General features: G+C 35.1%; 1 protein-coding gene across 3 annotated transcripts in view; it reads right to left on the bottom strand.

Moving 5' to 3' along the window:
• RABGAP1L (RAB GTPase activating protein 1 like) overlaps positions 1 to 26,370 on the bottom strand; it is a 783,585-nt gene that overhangs the window by 221,140 nt on the left and 536,075 nt on the right. For all 3 annotated transcript variants that reach the window (XM_059936839.1, XM_059936821.1, XM_059936830.1), the window contains exons 16-17: positions 14,137 to 14,262; positions 11,789 to 11,932 (exon numbers count right to left, since the gene is read on the bottom strand). In XM_059936839.1, the coding sequence (XP_059792822.1) occupies positions 11,789 to 11,932; positions 14,137 to 14,262 (270 nt within the window). The remainder of the gene's footprint in view (positions 1 to 11,788; positions 11,933 to 14,136; positions 14,263 to 26,370) is intronic.

The raw sequence follows: 26,370 nt of genomic DNA, 5'->3' as shown, positions 1-26,370 counted from the left end.
TGTTGGACATTTGGGTTGCTTCCACTTTTTAGTTATTACAAATAATGCTGGTATGACCATTAGTATACAAGTTTTTTTTTTTTGGTAAACTTATGGTTTTAGTTCTTTTAGGTGTGTGTGTGTGTGTGTGTGTGTGTGTGTGTGTGTGTGTATTGCACTGCTGGGTAATATGGTAACTCTATTTTTAATTTTTTGAGTAATTTCTGAACTGCTTTTCAAAGTAACTATACCACTTTACATTCTCACCAGCAATTTATGAGGGTTCCAGTGTCTTCACATCCTCACCAATGTTAGTTTTTGTCCTTTTTGATTATACCTACCTATCCTAGTGAGTGTGAAGTCGTATCTCTCTGTGCTTTTAGTTTGCATTTCCCTGATGACTCATGATGTCAAAGATCTCTTAATGTACTTATTGACCATTTGCATATCTTCTTTGGAGAAATGTCTATTCAGATTCTTTGCCCACTTTTAAATTTGGCTATCTGTCTTTTATCAGTAAGTTGCAAGAGTTCTTTATATATTCTAGATACAAAGCCCTTATCAGATATGGGATTTACAAATACTCTCTCCCCTTCTGTGGGCTGTTTTTTCACTTTCTCGATAGTGTCCTTTGAAACATAAAAATTTTTAATTTTGACAAAATCTAATCTATCTATTCTTTTGTTGCTGTGATTTAAATGTCATATGTAAGAAACCACTGTGTAATCCAAGGTCATGAAGATTTACACTTAGATTTCCTTCTAAGAGTTTTATAGTTTTAACTCTTACATTTAGGCCTATGATTTATTTTTTGAGTTAATTCTTACATATGGTATGAGGCAGGGTACAACTTCATTCTTTTATATGTCAATATCCAATTATCCCAGCAACTTTGTTGGAAAGACCATTATTTCCTTATTGAATTGTCTTGGCACGCTTGTCAAAAGTCAATTACCCAAAAATGTATATTTCTGAACTCTCAATTCTAATCCATTAATCTATATATCTATTCCTATAACTAATCAGCTAACAGTGAGACTTCTTTTCTTTCAGTATTGCACTGTATCATCATGCTCTTCTAGTATTAACAAGAAGGTTCTCACAGAACAAGGGATATTTGCAAAATTTCCACGCAGTGCACTGTCAGACATAAACAACGACAAAAAAAACTAAACTGATTTTGGGGGAAAAATAATATCTGGGACAAGAACTGGATAATATTTCTAGATAGGTGAGTAGGCAAAGTAATATCTTCTAAAGATGACCTATTTTTCAGAAGCCTGATAATTTTATGTATTTCAAGGTTGACTCATTGTATCTGAATGTGTTTATTTAGCACTATTAGCTTCAACCCAGTCACTTATTTTAAGCTGTTTACATTTCAAGTTGAACACTTATTAATTAATAGATAATTAGATAATAGTGTGCTTTATTCTATTGCATAGAAAAAAAGAGCATTTAAATTAGAGGTTTTATCAGTACTGCCTGATATCTATCGTTCATCTTTTTACAAAGAGTCATATAATAATATTAACAAATAATCTTATCAATAGATTTACAGGAAGACAGATTCTGAATACTAAGAATGCACTAATTTTTCTCTGTATTAAGGATTCTTATGAACAAAATGGTCTCTTGCCTATCTGTCAATTAGCATAAACAAGAGAACTAGTCAGAAGTAGTATGTGCCTACTTCATTGGGATGTTGGAGAACAACTAGACCATGACTACTAAATGCTGTAAGAAACAACCACCAGACTGTGACACAGCCCAAGCTGCAACTCAATAGGTCAATGAGCCAGTGGAACATGCAGGAAATTGTTCTATTCAATTATGGAAATTTTTCTGGCATTATTCCTCACAAAGAAGAGCAAAATGGGCTATATTACTAGGACATGGACAAGAAGCAAAATGTCAAGTAGACTTTTAAAAAAATAAGAGCTTCTGAAAACCCTGGTGAGACAATCCAAAAAGCAGGAGACCAGAATGTTCCATTATGCCTCTTTTTTTAACCAATGCAATCAGCAATTCTAGTAGTGGTAGCTGGTTATTTTATGTCTAGATACGATTGCTCTGGGTAAATAATGTAAAGGTCAAATCATTGTTTGGTTAAAAATGCCCAACAATGGATGCTGATGGTAAAGTACCTGAAAAGGGAAGCTAGAGAAGAATATCAGGAACATCAGAAGCAGCCATTTCATGACGAAAATTCTGCTAGATCATAGAAGGAGCAACTGAGATATAAGGTAAACAAATTCTTGGACTGAGAGACCTCAACCGATGTTGAGAAGCGATAAGACTCCAATCTTTCAATGAGAGTAGATAATGGGGATTTCTTAAGAGAGGCAAAGATCACTGGTCTATTTGCTATGGAAATGGACAAGAATAATCAGACTATCAAAAAAAACTATTTCTAATTGGCCAACTATATGAGGAAGATGAAGGGCAGCAGTCTGTTTGGAGAAGGTAAGAAGAAGTGGGACAGGGATGTAAAACTTTTAGGTAAGTGTGTGGCCCAGAATTACTCCCCAGAAAAGCCTGCCAGTATCCTGTCCTCAAATCTTCGAGACTTAAAAAGGGAAGCCTTAAAGTTTATCAGCAAGAATTGGGTATGAATAAAACTGAATGGTAAGGGTAAGGAACTACTCTCCAAAAAAAGGTCTCATTTCCAATCTACTTCCAGCTGACACTGTATGATAGAGTTTCATCTCTACTGTACAATCTAAATAATTTATAAATCAGAGACTGTTGATATGAATAATAGCAATGGAGGTCTTTAAACCAGTATTAGTTAGAAGATGCTTTCACAATCCAATTTCCAGACAACGGGAAGCATTCAAATACTTTATATTGCTTTGCAGATAATTATTAAAATAATTTACATAGAATGAAGTTACATGTTGCTTTTACTCAAAACCCTACTTGAAAAACTATATCATGAAAATGATTTGGAACACTGCTACCACTTCAACCCTGAGGACCATAATTGTTAAGATTATACTCTATATTAAAACTGTGCTACTCTTCATTCTAATTAAATAAATATCTATGGCTGGATAATACATTTTTGAGATGTAATTTTGAGATTGATAATACAATTTTGAGAATAAATATGTATTTAATAAATATTTATCAAATGCCAAATTTCAAAGCAGTTAACACTAATAATTTCAATCCATGAAGTATATGCACCTAGAAATGTTTTGTTTTTCCAGATCCACCAGTGACCCTTCTCCGAAAATCTGCTTCCATGTAGAGTTCCTGTTGAGTGGGCTGTAGGTCATGTGACTCCCCCCAAGGCTAACCCTTATCACAGAATATTGGACAAGAGATGGACGACTAGCCTAAGGTGACCCATACCTTTGACCCATGACTATGCAGGCTTATTTAAAATACGAGCAGGACCAATTAGGTCCTCAAGAGTTTTATCTTAAAAATATAAAGAGCTTGCCAAGAGCTGTTGATCCAAGAGCTGTTGACCCTAGAGCTGAAAGGTAATGGCAGACTTTTCTGAGATATTTTAGGCCCTGTACAAACAAAGCTACAAAGATGTAGGTCATGAAAGAAGGGAGAACATCCAATTCATAAACAGCGAGAGATCAATACAGATGAGTGCCCGGAGTTTCTGTGGCACCTGTCCTTCCTGAGGTCTACTTGCTCATCTTTTCCTGGGTTCCCTCTATATTTATAATAAACCCCCACTTTACTTGAGCTACTATGTCTGGATTTCTGTTTCTTAAAATTTCTTAACTAAAAGAGAAGGAATTCCTAAATATATTTACTTATTTTTTTTCTCTTAAGAATCAAGGGCACAGTTATTTTTCGGCCCATAGGATTTCATAAAAACATCTACATGAGGACAATAAAAATAATTTTGTCCATTAATTCTTCATTCCTACTTTCCTTCAACAGATATTTCCTGTGTGTCTACAAGTTGACTAGGTATACAGTAGGACAGACATGGCTTCTCTTTTCAGAAATGTATAATCTAGTAGAAGAAATAGGTATTTGAAAAGTAATACACAGTAAATAAATAAATAACCACCAACTACAGGGTGCTATCAGAGAAGGTAAAAGGATGCACTACTTAAGAATGGGTGATCAGGGAAAACTTCTTAGAGGAAGAAACATTTAAACTTAGACCTGAAGGAGTGAGCCAGGTAGAATGAAGAATACACTGTAGGCAGAAGGGAAAGGCTACACAAACATTTTCAACCTGAAAAGATCTTAAGTGTTTCAGAAACTAAAAGAAGGCCAGTGTTGGAAGTACAGTGAGTAAGGGGAAGACTGACCCAGGGACACCACTGTGGAGGAAGGAAGGGTAAGATTACAGACCAAGTGAAACAATTTAAGTTTTATTTAGTGGGAAATCACTGAAGCATTTTCAGCAGAGGAGTTACATGACCTGATCTGGGTTTTATGAAAATTTCTCTGGATGCTGTGGAGAATAATGGGATAAAAGAAAGTCAAGTGGTAAGATGAGTTAGGAGGTTCCTGAAGAGGACATGATACTGAGGAGTAGACACATTTTGCTTTCAAAACATATTTTGGAAGTGGACTTGATAAACCAGTGAGTACAATAATATTTTCCAAATATGTTCAATTGGAAATTGCTCAGAGATACATATATACATAGCATACATATAGACATACACGGGAAACGTATAGACATACATGGGAATGATAAACACTGAATGGTTCCTCTGAGGAAGGCAAAAAGCAGGAGGTGTGATCAGGAAGAGGTAATAATATACAAAGCTAACGTTGTTGGTATTGTTTTATTTCTTAACCAGAGAGGTAGACACAGGAGTTCATTGTATGTCTTTATGATTTTTTGGTATGTTTAATTTTTTTATTATTCTCTTTTAAATTTTTATTTTGTATTGGAGTATAGTTGATTCACAATGTTGTGTTAGTTTTAAGTGTACAGCAAGGTGATTCAGTTATGCATATACATATATCTATTCTTTTTCAGCTTCTTTTCCTATATAGGTTAATACAGAATAGTGAGTAGACTTCCCTGTGTGATACAGTAGGTCCTTGTTTGTTATCTATTTTATATATAGTAGTGTGTGCATGTTAATCCCAAACTCCTAATTTATCCCTCCCCCCGCCACCTTTCTCCTTTGGTAACCATAAGTTTGTTTTCTATGTCTGTGGGTATGTTTTAAATATTTAATCATAAAAATAATAGACTATGTTTAGTTATTTTATTCAGTCCATGTATATACAGTTTAACTGCTATGAGTGTTTCTGCAACCAAAAATACTATAAAGTAACTTTAGTTATTCCAATTTATGATGAACTGAAAGATTTTTATTGGAAAAAAATCTGTCACCCCACAACTTTAAGTCAGTGATCTTTGTTCTGATTAAGAGAACTAAGCACTCAACAACTAAATACTATGGGTTACTGAACAGGTTCAAGGTATATAAAGTCTTTGTGAGTCTTCGCAGTAATGTGAGTCTGATATTATTGAAGCAAAATACCACTTCTATTTTTAGCAGTAAATATGTAGTTGTATTTTAAAGTACTAGGTTTAACATGCTTATTCCCCCATTGATCATCTTTCATAATTATTCCACCCTCTATATTTCTTATTTAAAGATTGACCTTAAATGTTCCCAGGGGCACCGAAACCTGCCTCTGGAAAAACACTGCAGAGAATTTGTAATCCAAGCGCTTCCAGAACAAAGCACGTAACAGTAACATTCCCCGTTCACTCCACAGCGTCATCTGTCTCCAAGATGCTCCCTGAAGCACGGAAGCTACACAACCAGCCATCCTTCCCTCTCACTACTACCTTAAATGAAAACATGTAATCAATAACACTTACCCCAGATGTTCCATCAACACATCCTGTTTTCTCTACCTTTGAAACCTGTCCAGAGTTCAACCACTTTTCACCACCTCCACTGCCGCTGCTTGGTCCAAACACCACAGATTACCTCAATTGTCTCTAACTGGTCTCCCACGTCTCCCTTCAAATTCTCCCCACATCTTTTTTCAACAATGCAACCGGAGTTCAGGATAAAACATATATCAGAGCATGTCATTCCTATACTCAACCTGTCTAGTGGTTTCCCATCTCAGTCCAGTAAAACCTAAATTCTCCACCATGGTCAGAAGGCCCTGTTAAGATCTGCCACATTTCTCTTCTTTCCTTTATCTTTCTCCATAGCATTTAACACCTCTGATATACTGTATATTCTACTTAGTCATTTGTTTCTTCTCTGCCTTTTCCACAAGGGTAAAAACTTAATGAGGGCAAGGGTTTTATCTGTTTTTTATTTACTGTTGTATCCCTGAACTTGAATGGTGCCAAGCATTAGTAGGAGTTCAATAAACGTTTGTTGAATAAATCAATGAATGAATATTCCTCTCAAAGTCACACGAAGCACAGATAGTCGTTCTGCCATTTTTTAACTTGAGGTTTCTGCCTCTTTCTGTAATGTCAAAATTAACAAAAACACAAGAAAGAGCTGTAAGACAACTGATGTGAGAACCATAAAGACCCTAGTAGGTAGGAAAGATATTAGCAGCCAGAAATGAGATTTTAGAATTTTCCTAGTCCTGAGGATTTCCACTGATAAGTAAAACATTAAAATAGCCTCTACAGTATTTATTGGTTAGTCAAAGCATTTTTTTCCTCTCTTGTGACCAATTACTATTCTTAAAGTTTTCAGAAAATTTTATGTTTATGTTCTTAATCTTCCTTATATCACCCCATTGTGATGTGCTTTAAATTCAAGGTATTACTTGATAAAGGTATTAATGCTACTGTAGTAATCATAGTGCAATACATAAATGTATCAAACTAACATGTTGTGATACACTGTGATACAAGCTTACACAATGTTATATGTCAACTATATCTCAATTAAAAATTCAATGTATCACTATTTGAGGGAGGAGAATAGGGGTAAAGAGTAAAGATATACAATGAATCTATTCTTCAGATAACAGCTTTAGAAAACTGCATTGAAAGGGGGATTATACTTGGTGGTATTTAATCGGATATCCAGTACTGTCATTCTTTTTCTCACCACCCTAAGAAGAAAGGAGAGGCAGGAAATATACTCCAATTGAAGGGTCAATGATTTCCTTAAATTTCATGAAATACCAAGTTACTATATAAAGCTGAATATATTTGATACTCTAAAACCTGAACTATCTGGGAAGAGTCAACTTTAAACACCAGCTGTCAGTTATCTCGTCAAGACTAAAAGAAACACTGTTTTCCTTATGTCTTTTGAAAGAAGGTGGAAGAAAAAACACTTTTGGAGTACTTGAATCACTATAGTCAATAAGAAATAGAATAAAACTTCTATTAAGGTCAATGGCTAAATTTTTGGTTTTAGCAAAGAGGCGCCTCAAATGGGGGGAAAACAAAGGTGGTTAGAAAGGTAATAAAGAACCAACAGCTAGTTAACCCTCTCTTAAGAATCCCTAAAGTCGGTTGTTAATTGAATAAATTGAGAAGCAACTAAAAGGACTATACAGGTGGATGGAGCAGAATGGAAGGTAATATTATTAAGTAAATATTTACTACGTAGCAGACAGAGTGCTAGACACTTTAGATTCATAATTGCATTTAATCCTTAAAATAAACCCAGGAGCTAGGTATTGTTAGCTTCATTTTACAGAGAAAGAAACTAAGACATATATTGGTAAAGTAATGTGAAGAAAGTGATACAGGAAGGGTTAACTAAAAAGCCAAATATCTTAACGCCAATGTTAAGCTGTCTCTATGTTGCTTCTTCTATAACTGAATACATTGCTGAATTTTCCACATCAGGGTAACTGCCCTCATATAAGCACAAAAGTGATTTGGGTCTTAGATCCAGCTCTTAGTTCCCATCTGTACGCAACTTCAGAGATTAAGTGAATGACTTCAATCACCAAATGAGGTTCATTTTGCTCCATGTTCATGAACACTAATCTGATCTAGGACCTGCCATCTACCAAAAAAAAAAAAAAAAAAGAAAACAAAAAATCTGCCCCTGATCACAAGGAAGACTTTTACTGAATAAAAACAACACAAAAGGCAATGCTCAAAATACTTTGGAAAGCTGTTTGGTAGCATCTACAAAACCCTAGCTTACATATGCCCTAACCCAGAAATTTCACTCCTAGATGTGTACCCACTGAAATGCATACACACATTTACCAAAAGACAAGTTCAAGAATGTTCATAGCAACACTATTCATAATAGCCCTAATCTGGAAACGACCCAAACGCCCATCAACAATAGAATGGAAGAACAAATAACTTGTAGCATATTCACAAAATGGAACAAATAAACCATGCCTAGATGCACTATATGGATGGGTCTCACAAACATAAAGATGAGTGAAGAAGCTAGATGAAAAAGAGTTCATATTGTATGATGCCATTTATATAAAGTTCAAAGCCAATTAACACTAATCTAGGTGTTAAAAGTCAGGATAGTGGTCACTCTTTAGAGGAGTAGGGACTGAGGGCAGGAGGGCTTATGAAATGCAGATAATGTTCTTTTTCTTTTATCTGGGTACTTGCTACATTAGCATGTTCGCTTTGTTAAAAATCAGCATGTTTTACACTAATTTTTGCATATTTTCTTTTATTCTGTTATATTTAAATAAAAGGTTCTTTAAAAACCAATGTTTTATTCTTAGGGGATTAACAGCATAGCATTTACACTGTAATTAATACTTTTAGCCTTCTTATCCCTCCATATAAACAGAGACAGATAATAAACATAGGAGGCTTTGCTCTTTAAAAAGATTTTTTTTCGTTTCAATTTTGGGCTAAATGTCAATTTACAGAGTTCCATTCATTTCAATATAAGAAAATGTATTTTCAACTCTAGTTTCAAATCCTGTTGCAATCCATCTTCACCAAACAAAAGAATTAACCCAAGTCACCGCATATTCAGCTTTAAGTAAATATTTTAAATAAAACTACCGATAACTAGTTTTTGATTCCAACTGCATTGCCAAAGTCTACTAAAATTCTTCCCTTTTCTGCTACTTAATTAACTTCATATTCTTAACCTCAGAATGAATGAAGAAATCCTTAAAAACATTTAACTTAGGAAAACATGAAATGAGGATATACTTTCTAAGAGTAAAATTTCAAGCTCAATGACTTTCTCATTTTGCAATAGGATCTTTGCGCAAAATACTCTGCAGGCCAATACATTGTTTTTGTCAGAATAATGAACTTTGAAAAATCAACACTTTTCCATCTAAGAATTTCCAAGCCTTCCATTTGTAACTCAATATTAATTCATAACCATCGAGATTTAAATTGTTTTCTTTAAAAAGAGAAAATATGATGAAAACAAATACCTATGGATGATTCTATTTAAGACTATGTTTCCATTTCTTCTTTTGGAATATTTTATCACATATGAAAGAATAGCCTTGATATAAATATTTTATTAACCACAAGGAGGAAACGGGCAAAGAGAAAACACAGACAAGCAGGAAATAAAAGTTTATCTAAAAATTTCCTTTGCAAATTAATCCTCTGACAAAGATGACTTAGTGGAAAGAACAAATATCCTGAAGCACACTACAATACTGTTCCCAATAAACTTATTTTGAAAGGCTATTTACTTTGTTGAGGGATGTTATCATTTATTTCCTTGGTTACCATGATGCTGTGATTACAACCTACTCCCTGTTTTGGAAAGCTATGCAACTTCCTTAAACAGTTGCAGAGTACAGGTTTAAGGGAAGAAAAAGTAGCATCTATGATGCTCTTATTAATTTTAATGAGCATTAAGATCTTTCAAACATTGTGATTATGAATCGCAGCTGACAACTGATGAGAAGGCTTATAAATTTACTTTTCTTTTCCCTACCATAAATGTTGCTAATTGTTTTAGCAACTGATATTAGAAATTCAAATATCTTCAAGATGAAATTTCCTGAGGAATTATGAATCTGGGTTCCAGAAAACCCGTGGACAGTGCTCCAATGTCAGGTATGGCACCATTCAGGTAGAGACAATTTTACAAAGTCACTATACCAGTGTTACTACTTTACCAAAAGTGACCAAGAAATCCAATTTAACTGGTATGATTAAGCATATTAATTTCATTCTCTTTTCTGTAATGAACACCACCGAACCAATCTACTCTAAAGTTAGATAATATCAGCAAAAAACATGAAGCAATGATATTAAGTATTTGCAAGCTCTTACTATATATAAAGATAAAACTGTTAAAGTGTCATGCCCCCACTTTTTCCTATTTTTATAAATACCATGAAATACTAAACTCAGCTCAGTGTGCAATAAGTAAGACCTACAAATATTTATCAAAACTAACTTTTAGTATCACCTTGTTTTAAGATGACAGAGCTCAATGAATTTGGTTTTACTTTCAAAGAATATTAAACTAAATTAGAGGAGTCAGAACTGTTCACCACACCCATTTGGATAATCAGGCAAAGTAGAGTTTTTAGTACAAACGTCCAATTTGCTTTGTGCATACTGTGATCACACCATTTTAACTTTGAATAAGGTTTTAGCTTCTAATTTTGCATTCTTCCTTTAGGTTTAATTTAAATAGGCATTTTAGGAACTAATTTGTAAGTAAGACAAATAGAATTAATGCGTCATCAGTCAGGTACTCTGGCTGTTACAATATTCAGAATTCGGGAACTTATTCTGTGTCTCTCAGCGAGTCACTCAACTCTTCTTTATCAAAATATGTTACAAATGTTTTAAAATCTTACATGTTTACAAAATGCTCTGCACCCTTCATATGTTGTGGTTCTGCCAGCTAGAACCTTTGAAGAGCAAAACCCAGCTGTGCTTGCATATCAGATGGTTACTGCAGTAAGTAGGCTGAAAAGTAACAGTTATGCTTTATATAGCTTATACGTTTTATCTTTTTAAACCTTATTTTTATAATGAAATTTCTAGTTCCTGGGGTGATTAAAATGGTTAGACTTTTCTTCTAAGAAAGAAGAAACTTTGTGTTAAAAAAGTAATACTGTAATATAAAACTGTCTAGATTATATTAAGCTTATACTTTTGATTACTCCAGCTTTTTACATTAAGACAGTTATATTTTTATATACATTTATATTCCTAATAAAAAAGTTCTTCTTATCCAGCAACTTTTTCATCACCACGAAGACAAACATTCTGATGGGCAGTATACGATGTATGTGTGTGTAATATTACTTACATCTTTAAAAGAGTAAAGTAAATAAATACAGCCATCTAAGGAACTAAAAACAATAAAGGAAACAAATATAGATACCTAAGGAATTCTGCAAACTAATTTTTGAAATATTCTACTGTCTAAACGTATAATTATATGATATAGAAGCTTTAGTTTATCACTTCTCAATTGTCTGGTAGGAGTCTCAAACAACACACAGGAAGAGATATCTTATGAATTGAAAATTTAATTACCATAAAATTTTCATTTATATTCACTCTTGGAGTATAATTACATTACCATTAAAAACACCTGATTCTAATTTCACTTATTTAACTTTAAAGGTCCTTGGTATTAGTAATGCATAATTACACAGATATAGGCTTATTGTGAATTTAATGATACAAATTTAATTACCTCATTTTACTTTGTAGAAATTATATATGCCTAACATTTTCACTTCTCACAAATAATAAAATTACAGTTAAAGTAGTCTTTAGTAAAAATTCAAATAGAACTTTTGGGTCAGTATTTATGGCTTAATGTTCTTTTTTAAGGAAAAAAGAAAATGAAGAAAATTGTTAATCGTGTTAAGTAGAAACTATTTCCTATTTTGACTTAAATATGAGAGATGGGAGTCACTCTACCTCACAAAGCAGTAAGTCAATGATGTGGAAGACCATGCAGAGTGGGAACTTGGCAGTAAAAAGAGTGAGAAACCACTGGGATGCATACATATGAGCTTCCAGGTTCAGATCAGAAAAATGGCCGTGCAGGTCCGGTAACTGCTCCTGAAAGTCAAAGTGGAAAATTGTGGGGGGAGGAACACTGAAGATGCCTCATTTCCTGCCACAACTGCGATTTATGACAAGCTTCCTATGATCACTCTCAATTTACCAGCATTTGTTGACTTTTATATAACTACATAGAAGTGATGATAGGAGATGAGAACTGGGCATATGACAGAGAGAGAACAAGAAAGATGTGCTATGAACAAATAACAAAAATCAACTCTTGCTCACTTGACTGTTCCTGTTTCTTGGGAAATGCTTGCTCTGACAGAACACCTGTGGTCTAGTGAGTATCAGGACTCCACTGTCAAGTCACAGCACTCCATTCAGGGTTGAACTCCTAACTAGCCAGAAAAGAAATGTATCTTTTCTTTGAAGACTATTTAGTATCAACATCATCTGGGTTCTATGATATTACTTCAGTACATTATGGTACTGAAGCCCAAAACATAACCATACTTTTAACAATCTATCTTCAACATATTAAAAATTACAAAGTACAGAAATTGTACAAGTATATAATGTATAAAATTGGATGTCTCCTAGAAAAACCCTTTACGCTAGCTCTTTTTCCCCAAGTTATACAAGTAAATGCTTTTCAAAAGCATGAAAGGCAAAGTATAAAGCATTAGCATAGCTATTCCCATAACTGAAAGACAAAGGCAAAGATATATAAAAGCCCACTTTAGTTTTGTTTTCATAAACAGACCACAGAAATAAAAAAAACCCACTTTTCGTACAAGATACTCTTTGAAAAACACCCCAATGTACCCATCAGGTACTTTTAATGGGGTATCGAAGTGGTCATTCAGTTAACAGACAAAAGTGCTAATAGAAAATGTATTTGGGTTTCTTCATAGTACCATGAACATGCCATTCATTTATCAGGTACTTTTATTTGACTCTCAAAGCTCTTAAGAATACTGACCTTTGAAAAAATATGAACTTTTTTTAAATGAAAGGTAAATGAAAGATAAAAAATGTGAAGAATCCCAAATATTTACTTGGAAGAATTAAATCTCTAAAAAAGGAGCCCATTGCTTTTACTGTCCATAGTTACCAGATTCTTCTACACAGTCTTTTTCCTCCTCAATGCCCATCTGTCATTGTGCTTACAGTTCTTTTGACATCCTCCTCCCCCTTTATTTCTTCTTCACATTTCAGGTCTTCTACCCTCCTACATTCCCTTCTCCTAATACAGCTGTCCTTAACCTCACTGCCAACTCTCTGCCTTCCACTTCCCTGTTCTAGTCTTTGTCTCCTGTTGGCTTCACTTCCCCCTTAGACACCTATTGATCTCCTGACAGGTCATGTCAATAAGCTCTTACCAGTATCCTCTACTGCCACATCCCAGTAACCTTCCTCCCCAACCACTTTACTTTTCCCCAATATGGAATCAATCCATTCATGTATTTCCTTCACATTTCTCTTGGATTCCCAATACCTTTTATAGAGGAAGCCATATAAACATGTTGCATAGACCCATTAGAAATTTAAGATTTACAACCTCAGGTGGAATTTCAAAGCTACTCAGTAATTCCTTTAACAGCACTAGACAATAATTTTGTCCTTGCTCACAATCCTTTTTATGACAGATATGTAAAAGAATACCTATTTCTCATACATATAATTTACACACATACATTATGAAATAGTTAACAACATTGTTTGAGATTTGGAAATTACAGAGGAAAAAATTTAAAGCATGTCCCTACACTACAATATTGTAGGTGGTTTTTAATTTCATCAATATCTTTCTGTCTCTTTCAAGTGTTCTCTACATGTGGATCTAAATATGGTACTGGTGGTAATTAGTACTGAGAAAAATCTTAAGTATTTCCGTTTTTATTATGTAAATATCTTCATTTATTTACAAATAATACTGGGAAATCTCTTTACTGACTTAATTCACCATATTCGCACTTCAAAGTGTATTAAAGTTGAATATTTTAAATGGAAGACTATTTTTATAAATGGTCAAATAGTTAAATAAATATTTTTTCCCCCCTACCCCACTCACCCGCCCCTTAAATAGATATTTTATGATATTAAGACCACTGTAGATATTGGTCAGAAACCAAATCCATTTACCTTTTCTGTAACTTTCCATTAGATTTTCATAAACCATTATTTTTCAATTTTATTGGACTTTCCCTGTAAGTCAACAAATCCCTGAGTGATAAAAGTTCCTAATATTTATTTACCTGCATTAGTCTTTCCAACTGATAGAATTTGCAGTGAAGATCTTCAAAGTTGTTTTTGTAGAGGTCTCGTAAACCATAGTCATACATGATTTTCACCAAAACACAGAATGCTTGTTCCTCTGGCATCTACAGGAAAACACAGACATACAGAACATGACTGAGTGGCATTTGACCAGAATGTCAGAAACATTCCTTCATGTTATTAGTCCCCTGTATTAGTGGTTGAAGGCCACTAGTGAATGAAATTCTTCAGAGCCAGCTTTCTGCAGTGACATAGGTAAAACCTGTGTTCCAAGTTTCAAGCTTCCCCACTTGAGATGAATTTCCCTCTTTTGCTAATTTTAATCACCTTGTCATTTATTCGTCAAGCCATCTTAAAAATAGGTAATACAGTCAGATGATGTAAAAAATCAAAACAATTTAAAAGTATATAAAGGTTAAAAAAATTCTCTCTCCTCTCTATCCCTATATCCACTAATCCCTGTATCTGTCCCCCCAACCTCTTTTGCATAATCTCATAACTACTCAATAATTTCTCATATATCCTGCCAGTGTTTCTTTATGCAAATAAAAGAATTACATTTCTTATTTTACTTTTTCCCTTTCCTATATAAAAGATAGCATTCTAAATACACTGCTATGCACCTTGCTTTTCTCCCTCAATAATTTCCCAAAAGAGGGATTGCTGAGTCAAAGGATAAAATGCATTTTTAATTTTGATAGATAGTATGATACTGTCCTCCCAGAATCTTCTTGATGTTTCTATTTTTCTCTTTATAAAAAGGTTTTCAGCTGTTTCAGAAGCTTATGAGCTTCTCTCATTAAGATTTAAATGACAAATAAAATCTGATATACCTTCCCAGATATTTTTATCTGAACAGAGAATAAAATCTGAAATCAAAAGAACTGATCTCTAAATTATGGTATCAATAAGTTGAAAGAATTTAGAGAGGGACATATTCAATATTCTAGAATTTGTACCAAGCAAACAGAAAAAGTCGTCCTTACTCAAGGTCCTAGGATGTAACTATTATGTAAACATTTCCTTTAAATGTCACTTCTTTGAAAGTCTGACCTTGGCTGATTATGGTATTTGATACATTTGTTAGACCAACTTCTTGCCTGAATAATTGAATCAGGTAGAGTTCTGTTTACCCACTCAGAAATGTAACTGTTTATTTAAGTTCCTATACAAACTGACCACTTCTGTTTTCTACTATAAACCATGAAATATGTAAATTAGTTAAATAAAATCTCCTAAAGTTAAATAAGTACAGTTAGCTGTTGTCATTTTGCTTCTCTAAATATTTGCTTATTTCTTTTTTACCTATGAGTTGGGGGCCTTGGCTTTGACCCCAGCTGTTCAAGTCAGCAGACATTTTTCAGTTTTTATGCAGTTATTTAGAACGTAAGCACACTGTATTTTTTACCCCTTTAGCAATTCTGTCATTGAAGCTTCAAGTGACACTAATGTGCACATAAACAGTCTACAATACTTCTCTTACTACCAAGTTAAAAGCCTCTTCGTCTTCTCCCTGATCTCTACTAAAATGGCTATACAAAAAAGCTGCACGTAAGATAACTGTAACCAGCCCTAGAGAAACTAGTTCACTCAACCTTTCCCTCTTCCTAAGTAAGTGATGATTAGTTGAATATACAAGGTATAAAAGGGATTAACCTTTATTTCCTTGAATGTGGTGGGACCATTAAAACAAAAGTTTAAACACCCTTCAGCATTCATATGTGCAGTCACTGAACATATAAGATGCATGTACTGTTCTAGGCCCTGGATACAGAGGTAAAAGTAGAGTGCCTTCCCAAAGGACAAGGAAATAGGCAACTCTACTTGAGTCTGATACAGACACAGAAGTCGTGGAGTAGGGGAGGATGGGAGTGTGGAAAGAGGAGTTAGATGTCACTACAGTTACAGTGTAAATAGAGGGATGGCTGGATATGAGCTATATCAGGATAAACTAAGAAAATGACAAATAGACATAAATTTCTGCTTTGTTTTTAGATATGGAGCTTAAATTTATTCATATTCATTCATTCACACTCATTCTCTCTCCCTCTCTCCCCGCACCCATCTCTGTCTCTATCTCTTGGTCCCCTTCCCCTCTCCCTCCACCACCTTCCCCATTCAACTGTCTGTCTCTCACACATATACAAACAATATATTTAATAAATGTTCTTTAAAAACAAAAGCATTTGAAAGTTTGAACTTGATCCCTAAAAATAAAACTGACAATCCCAGCCTATTTTAAAAAATATATCTATATTTTGGGTGTGGGGGCCAGCCTTGGAGTTCGTATCCTTCAGGTCCAGCTTCAGCAATATAGCCAAGGTTTTGATTTTTAGTTAGTTCATGTGTTACATGAAAACGGTAGACTAAACCTACAAAATACCAGTCCAGCTGAGTAGAATCAATACTGACTATCTGTGAAGACTAAGGTCAGATATAATAAGCTCTTATGGGATCTCAGATACTATCTCATCATGAAAGTGACTAAAAATGATCCCTGTGAAAACAGAAAAAAGGTTGCTAACAAAATGAGTGAGAAAGTAATGGGAAATAGGTATAATCCTTTGGAAAGTGGAAATTCAACCTTCTCTTACTGGTTTAAAGATGAAATGGGATCTGTTTAGCATGTCTAATTAAGCTTCCCTTGGTATTTCTCTTTCTTCAATTAATGTATTCATTATTACTAGCAGCAAGCAGGGTGAGCACACAAAATTAGCAAAAATGTCAAAGATTTAAAAAATGAGAACAAATACCTAAAAACGTATAAAATATAGCTAAACAACAAACACCGATTGACATTTACACCGCAGAGAAAAAAGGAAGTTCACACATAGACTTATAATGGTGTTTTGCTTTGAAGGATAAGACAATGCATGTTTATGAAATATACCTCAGTGAGGTGTCAATAACAGGGAGTGAAGGCTGAGCCTAGATTGATGATATTGTAAAACATAAGATATATGATAAAAACATACTTTGGAAATTATAAACAATAATCACTGGTGGCTACTAATGACTTCAATGATGGCAGGAAAACGTACAACAATAAATTATAGCTTTGTTAATGCAAATAAATATAATACTAATAATTCTTTTTTTTTTAAATTTTTTAAATTTTTTATTTTTTTAATGCTATTCTTGTCTGCTTACATTCTTTTTATTTATGTATGTATGTATGGCTGTGTTGGGTCTTTGTTTCTGTGCCAGGGCTTTCTCTAGTTGTGGCAAGCGGGGGCCACTCTTCATCGCGGTGCGCGGGCCCCTCACTATGGCGGCCTCTCCTGTTGCGGAGCACAGGCTCCAGACGCGCAGGCTCAGTAATTGTGGCTCACAGGCCCAGTTGCTCTGCAGCATGTGGGATCCTCCCAGACCAGGGCTCGAACCCGCGTCCCCTGCATTGGCAGGCAGATTCTCAACCACTGCGCCACCAGGGAAGCCCAATACTAATAATTCTAATAATAAGTTGGGTAATAGGGACCTAGCTGTAGCGTTAGCAGTAGTTGGCCATTACCATAACTCATCAAATATAGAAAATAAATAAACTGGAGTTGAGAAGCAATGCTCAACAACACACCATTATATGCTATTTCCATCAGATAAAACAGACATAAACAGACTAAAAAGTATAGATAACAGTACAATGTGGCAAAATAATTAGTATTTACAACCTTCTGTTTTTAATATATGTAATTGTAAGTTTATATCGTTTAATTTTTCCCAGCTTTATTGAGATATAATTGACATACAACATTGTGTAAGTTTAAGGTGTACAAAGTGATAATTTTACTTATTTATATATACATATATCACCTCACATAGTTATGATTTTTGTTTTTTATGGTGAGAATTTTTGTCTTTTTTGTGGTGAGCAATTTTCAAATATACAATACAGTATTGTCAACTATAGTTACTATGCTGTACGTTACATCCCCTGAACTTATTAACCTAATAACTGGAAGTTTGTACTCTTTCACCACACTTACCCATGTCCCACATCTCCCACACCTGGCGACCATCAACCTCCTCTTTGTCTTTTTTTTTTTTTTTAATCTTGTGGCCATGCCACAGGGCATGTGGGATCTTAGCTCCCCTACCAGGGATCGAACCCATGCCCCCTGCACTGGAAGCGTGCAGTCAACCACTGGACTACCAGGGAAGTCCCAACCATCAACAAACGTTTTTAGTTTCCACATATAAGTGAGATCATACATGTCTTTCTCTGACTGACTTATTTCACTTAGCATAAAGCCCTCAAGGTTCATCCATGTTGTCACAAATAACAGAATTTCCTTTTTTATGGCTGAATAGTATTCCCCTATATGTATATACCACATTTTCTTTATCCATCCATCACTCAATAGACACTTAAGATTGTTTCCATGTGTTCACTATTGCAACTAATGCTGCAATGAACGTGGGGTGAAGATATCTTTTTGAGTTAGTGTCTTTGTTTCCTTTGGATAAATACTCAGAAGTGGAATTGCTGGATCAAATGGTAGTTCTATTTTTGATTCTTTGAGGAGCCTCCATACTGTTTTCCACAGTAGCTGCACCAATTCACATTCCCACCAACAGTGCACAAGGGATCCCTATTCTCCATATCCTCCCAACACTAGTTAATTCTTGTCTTTTTGATGATAGCTATTCTAACAGGTGTAAGGTGATATTTTGTTGTGGTTTTAATTTGCACTTCACTAATGATTGGTGATATTGAGCACTTTTTCATGTACCTGATGGCCATCTGTATGTCCAGAAAAAAAGTTTTCAACCTTTCACCATTGAGTATGTTAGCTGCTGGCTTGTCATATATGGCCTTTATTATGTTGAGGTACGTGTCATCTATACCCAGTATGTTGACAGCTTTTCTCATGCATGGATGTTGAATTTTTTCAAATGCTTTTCTGCATCTATTGAGATGATTATATGATTTTTATCTTTCATTTTATTAATGTGATACATAACTTTTATGACTTGCATATGTTGAACCATCGTTGCATCCCAGGGATGAATCCCATTTGATCATGGAATATGATCCTTTTAAGGTGTTGTTCAATTTAGTTTGCCAGTATTTTGTTGAGAACTTTTGATCTACATTCATCAGGGATATTGGCTTACAGTTTTCTTTTCTTGTAGTATCCTTCTCTGGTTTTGGTATCAGGTTAAAGCTTGCCTTGTAAAATGAGTTTGGGAGTTTTCCCTCCTTTTCAATTTTTTTGGAAGAGTTTGAGAAAGATTGGTACTAATGCTTCTTAAAATGTTTGGTTTTAATGTTTGGTAGTATGCACCAGTGAAACCATCTGGTCCCAGGCTTTTATTTGTTGGGGGAGTTTTGATTCTTGATTTAATCTCCTTACTTGTTACTGGTCTATTCAGATTTTCTATTTCTTGAGTCTTGTGTGTTTCTAGAAATTTATTCATTTTTTCTAGGTTATCCAATTTGTTGGTGTATAATTTTTCACAGTAGTCTCTTATGATCCTTTGTATTTCTGAGGTATCAGTTGTAATGTCTCCTCTTTTTAAATAATTTTATTTATTTGCACCCTCTTTTTATTTCAGTTAATCTAGCTAAAAGTATATAATTTTGCTTATCTCTTCAAAGAATCAATTCTTAGTTTTGTCAATCCTTCCCATTGTCTTTCTATTCTCTATTTTATTTATTTGTCTTATAGTCTTTATTATTTCCTTCTTTCTACTAACTTTGGGCTTAGTCTGTACTACTTTTTCCAGTTCCTTGAGGTGTAAAGTTAGGTTGTTCATTTGAGATATTTCTCTTTTCCTGATGTATGCATTTATCACTATAAAATTCCCTCTTAGAACTCCTTTTGCTGCATCCTATAAGTTTTGATATGTTGTGTTTCTATTTTCACTTGTCTCAAGATTTTTTTTTTAAATTTCTCTTTTTTCATCCATTGTATGTTCAGCAGTGTGTTTTTAATTTGCACACATCACATTTGTGAATTTTCCAGCTTTCGTCCTGTTATTAGCTTCTAGTTTCATAATATTGTGGTTGTAAAAGATACTTTATATAACTTATATCTCAAATTTGTTGAGACATTTTCTGTGACCTAACATATGATCTATCCTAGAAAATGTTCCATGTGTGCTTGAGAAGAATGTGTTGCTGCTGGTGGATGGAATGTTCTGTGTATATCTGTTAGGTCTATTTGGTCTACAGTGCTGCTAAAATCTGCAGTTTCCTTATTGATTCTCTGCCTGGATGATCTATCCATTGTTGAGAGGGGGGTACTGAAGTACCCAAATATTACTGTATTGCTATTTATTTCTTCTTTTAGCTCTGTTTCTATTTGCTTTATATATTTAGGTGCTCTGAACATATAGGTGAGTGCATACAAATTTTATAATTTGTTATATCTTCTTGAAGGTTTGACTCCTTTATCATTATATGACTTTCTTCTTCTGTTTTGAACATTTTTACCTTAAAGTCTATTTTGTCTGATACAAGCATATAGCTACCTCTACTTTCTTTTGGTTATCATTTACTTGAATATCTTTTTCTACCCCTTCACTCTCAGTCTATGTGTGTCCTTAAAGCTTAAGTGAGACTCTTTAGGCAGTATACCATTGGATCTTGTTTCTTTTTTTCCTTTGTCCAGTCAGCCATTCCATGTCTTTTGATTAAATAATTTATCCATTTAAAGTATTATTGATAGATAAGGACTCACTATTAACATTTTGTTATAATTGTGTTCTTTTTTGTAAATCCTTTGCTCCTTGCTTCCTCTCTTACAGTCTTCCTTTGTGATTTGATGATTCTTTGTAATGGTATGCTTTGATTCTCTTTTCTTTTGTGAATCTACTGTCGGTTTTTGCTTTATGGTTAACAAGAGTCTTACATAAAACAACTTATAGTTATAACATCCTATTTTAAGTTGATAACAACTTAACTTTGATAGCATACAAAAACTTCATACTTTTATTTCTTCCCACCTCACACTTTAAGTTATTGATGTTACAATTTACATCTTTTTTATATATATTGTGATAAAAATTGCTGTAGTTGTTTATTTTTAGTACACTTCTTTTGTAACTTTTTAAAAAGAGTTGTAAATGAATTATGTACTACCATTACGTATTAGAGAATCTGACTTTAACTGTGTATTTACCATTACCAGTGAATTTTACACATTCATGTTTTTATGATGTTAATCAGCATCCTTTTATTTCAGCTTGAAGAATACCCTTTAGTATTTCTTGAAAGGCAGGTCTAGTGATGATGAACTCCCTCAGCTTTTGTTTGTTTGGGAAAGTCTTTATCTCTATTTCATTTACGAAGGACAGCTTTACCAGGTATAGTATTCTTGGTTGACAGTTTTTTTCTTTCACTATTTTGAATATATCATCCCACTCCTTCCTGGCCTACAGTGTTTCTGTTGAGAAACTAAATAGTCCTATGACTCTGTAAATAGTCTTATATATGATGAGTAGTTTTTCTCTTGCTGCATTCAAAATTCTTTGTCTTCAATTTTTGGCAATTTAAATATAATGTGTCTTGGTGCAGCCCTTTTCAGATTCTAACCATTGAGGTCTTTTGGGCCTCATAAATCTGGAAGTTCATTCTCTCCCTAAGTTTGGGAAGTTTTCATCCATTATTGCTTTAAATAGATTTTCTGTCCCCTTCTCTTTCTCTTTTATTTCTAAGATTCCCATAATGTATACATTGTTTAATTTGATAGTATCTGATAAGTCTTTCTCCACTTTTTTTCTTTTTGTTCCTCTGACTTGATAATTTCAAATGACCTACCTTCTAGTTCACTAATTCTTTCTTATGTTTGGTTGAGTGTGTTGTAGCTCTCTATTGAAGTCATCAGTTCTGTCATTGTATTTTTCAGATCCAGGATTTCTATCTGTTTGACATTTCTATTGTTTTGTTGAACTTGTTTTTTTCATCATTGCTTTCCTAACTTCATTTAGTTGTCTGTGTGTCCTTGTAGTTCACCAAACTTCTTTTAGAGGATTATTCTGAATTCTCTGTCAGATAGTTCATAGATCTCTATTTCTTTAGAGTCAGTTATTTGATCTTTATTAGTTTCCTTTGGTTATGTCACGTTTACCTGATTATGCATGATCCTTGATTCCCTGCATTGTTATCCGCACACTTGAGTAAGCAGTCTCCCTCTTACAGACATTACAGGTTTGCTGTGGCATGGAAAGACCTTCACCAGTTAGCTCAGTTTGGAATAATGCTGGTAGCATCCATGGGAAAAAGCAGGACTTGCTCTCAAAGTCTTTAGTTTGGGGAGGCCACTGTTCATGCTCTGAGGTTGGGGTAGGGAGTGGTGGTGACACTGGGTTGGCTCTGTGGTTAGGTGGGCCTGCTGGCTGGGATCCACATACAAGCAGGGCCATTGGGTGAACTCGCTGATTGGGTGGGGCTGCTGGCTGCGCTCCATGGTCAGATTGGCCACTAGTGGGGCTCTGCAATCACCTCTGGATAGGCAAGTTCACAGGTTATGTTCCCTGGCAGGGTGGCACCATTGGGTAGACTCTACAATTAGGAAGAGCTATGGGCTGAGTTCTGCAATAGCTCCTGGTTGGATGAGGTATCAGGTTGTGCTCCCCACCAGATGGTGCCACTGGCTGGACTCTGTTTAGGTGGGGCCACAGGCTGTGCTTCGAAGTTGGGCAGGACCACAGTCTTGGTTTCATGATCAGGTAGGCTGTTGGCTGTGTTCCACTGTTGGGCAAGATAACAGAATGGGCTCTCTGATCAAGAAGGGCTTCCAGCTATATCACACAGCTGAGTGGGGCTAAAGACTTCGCTGTGTGGTCAGGTAGGGTTCCTATCCAGGCTCCTTGACTAGATGAGGCCGCAGGCTGTGTTTAGCAATTAGGCAGGACTGTAGGCTGGGCTTCATGGCTTGATGGTACAATAGGCTGGGCTCTGAGGCTGCCCAGGGTGACTCTTCAGGCTACCTGGTTATGCAGGGGCAGAGGCTATGCCCAACAGTGGGGCAGGGTTGCTGCCTTGGCTCTCTGACTGAGCAGGGCTGTAAGATGGGATCTGCAGCTGCTCCAGTTCTCTGGACAAACTTCCTAGAAGGTCAGGACTGAAGCCTAAACTGGCAATTGTGTGGGGCCTGTGCATTTGCTTCCCTGCCAGGGCAGGGCAGTAGAACAGGCTCTACAGCCATTATGGCCCACTGACAGAGGATCTAAATTCAGCAGAACTGCCAACCAATTCCTCTGGCCAGATGAGGTCACTGGCTTGGCTCTGCACATGGGCAGAGCTATAGGCTGGGACTTCTCCTTGAGTGCCACTGCAAGCAGAGATGTGGTCTGCCAAGATTTCAGCATTGGTTGTTGTAAGTCCCACCTCCTTCTCTGTCTCTATCTGATCTCTAGAGCACAAGCCCCATAGATTCCCCTAGTGATCTCTATGAGGTGAGACCAAAGTAGGCATCCTGGGAAGCATTTTGCAATGCTGGGGGAGCTGGATGTCCACCTCGGGCTCTCACCTTGGGATGTTGTAAGGATAAATGAGATGTATGTGAGACACAACGTAGGCATGTGGTAGGTGACCAATAAATGTAGATTTCCCTTTTCTTTCCCTCCTTGAACACAGAGACTATGTCTTACACATCAACAACTACCATAGTGCTTTATACATAGATACTCAAAAGAATATCAAGGCTTCCCTTGGAGTTAAGGCACACAAGCTTAGGGTGAATGGCTGGGGTGGGGTATACTATGTAGCATAGCTATGTCTTTGAAATTTTACTGATCTTTTAAGGCTGATCATAAATGGCACTTAGAACATGAAGTCTCTGTTATTCACTTTAACCTGATGAGATCTCTGCTTTCTTTTAATCCCAAAGCTCTTTGTGGCATGTAGTATAGTAATTTGTATGCCTCTACTAACCTCTGGACACTGCTTTAACTTTGTAAGTTTTCCCCCAAAACTCTTAGCACAGAGAGTTAAATAAATAGCAAGTATTCGATATTTATTTAAGATAATTTTAGCAAAACTCTGAATACATCTGCCTTTATCAAATGAAAGCATGTCACTCACACAGGGCAATCTGTTGGCAACTGTGAAGGTAAGAGCCAACAAAAATGTAGAAAGAAAGGATTGGTGTGAAAGTGGAAGCAAGGTGCAGCCAAATGTAACTATATTAGTACTTCTTTGAATATTACAAATGCTAAACATAAGAAATTTTTGTATAATCTGTATTTTGTATTGGCTATTAAGCTTGTCCCTCAATTAACATAAAAAATCAATCAAGATCTGATAATCAATACCTAGCTGTACTATCAAACCTCACTAGTATAAGAGTGTGTTCCCCCACTAAGTAGTATTGTGGCATCCACCTATTTTTTAAAAAGCATGAAAATGACTATTTAACTTATTACAATGATTAATATTTCATTGAACTACACAATCCAATTTATCATTGATATGCAATTGATATGTCTAAATTACAATAAAAATAAATCACTGAACAATACATTTTAAAATAAAGTATTAAGAAGTTGGAGCATGGTGTGTCTCTAATAGTGAATATCCATCTTTGCTATGTATAGGAGCTTTGTCATGGAATCAGTATTGTTTTATTGGGGAAACAAAGAGATAAACATTAAAATCTTATAATTTAAGATATCAAAATGTCATCCATGGCTCTATGAAATACAAAACTAAATACCTGCCTCACATGTACAATCTGAGAATCAAGCATGATGTAATCACTGTGTGTTAACAAATGTTGATAATGATCTGCCACCTGTACTAACAGAGGTGATCACTGAATGGAGCCAGTCTCGAAGCTTCACTGCTTCTCTCTGCAATGAAGTATAAAACAAAGCAGCCTAAGTGCTTCAAAAGTCTTTAAGACTCACCTGAAGTAACAGACATCAAGATGTTTTTTGAAGTAAAATTACAGGTTGATAATTTAAAATAATCCCCTTATTTAGGATAAAACTAAGTTTTTTATTTCACATGATTGTGTTTCACGTCTTTTTGTAGTCAATCTACCTTTTTCCATGAAGGTAATGAATATTCCACTGATTTTTTTTTTGTTTTCTTCAACAAAGGTGGATGCTAGTGACTATTCTGAAAATCATAAATTAATGTCTTCATTTTCTATTTACAAATTGAAAAGCAAATAGATGAAAACTTCTGTTTGTTTATTTTCCTTTTAAATCAAATACATGAGAAAATACATTTAAATTAATGTCTATTTGTAAGTCTTAAAACATACTGTACCACATATTAGTTTGCTATGTGTGCTCAGTATAAGCTAGGGTCCAAAAGAGAATCGGCTGAGCAAATAATGATTAGTTTAGAAAGAACAGCATTGTTAGAGGCATCCATTCATGACCCCATTTGATCCTCACAAAATTCTGTAAAGTAGGTATTAATTTTACATTTTAAATATTAGACTAGTGAAGTTCAAGGAAGTTAAGTGATTTGTCAACAACTACACATCTATTACGTAAAGCCTGGACTTAATCCCCTGGCTGCACTCTTTTTGTGCCAGATACAAAATAAGACTCTACACTTATAATACAAGGTATTCAATATTCATAAAAACCCTAGAAGGATGGTAATATTATTTTCACTTTATATTATAAATGAAGAAACTGAAGCTCAGGAAACTTGCCCAAGGTCATGTAACTTGAAAGGTATTAGACCACAATTCAAATTCATAGTTGTGCTTTTTACTATCCTTTGAAGGAGTTCAGCTTTGAAAGGGCAAAGAAACCTGAGAGAGCTAAATGGGAGGATCAAAAGAGGATATTTTTTAAGGTAAAATGTCTTGAGGATATTTATAGGACACAAAGAGAAGATGCTGGGTAATGGCTCCAAAGCACTGATGCAAGAATTAACAGAGAACAGGAAAACCTCTTGGATTTATAAGGAAAAAGTGATTTGGGAATATAGAAGGGTTTATTAAAAATATACTAAAACTCTTACTGTAAAGAATCACTGTAAGATAACGTGATGTATCTGTCTAGCATCCCATCTCCGTATCATCTGATGTCAAAATCTCCTTTCTTGTAGGAAAACCATTCCATTTTTCAGGAGGAGTTGATCCAGTTCACTGTCAGCTCTGAGGTGGACTCAAGACTGGGCCAGCCCAATCAGATACCCTACCTTCCTGCCCTTAGTAATTGATTCAAGGATGGCAGATTCCCAAGGCAGGCCAACCAGAGTCCTTCAGGGTTTTTGTTTGCTTGTTGTTTGTTTAAGTGCA

This window comes from Balaenoptera ricei, chromosome 1 (genome assembly GCF_028023285.1).
Source record: "Balaenoptera ricei isolate mBalRic1 chromosome 1, mBalRic1.hap2, whole genome shotgun sequence".
Lineage (NCBI taxonomy): Eukaryota > Metazoa > Chordata > Mammalia > Artiodactyla > Balaenopteridae > Balaenoptera > Balaenoptera ricei.
The sequence above is the reverse complement of the archived record's forward strand: the minus strand, read 5'-3'. Positions and strand labels throughout refer to the sequence as shown.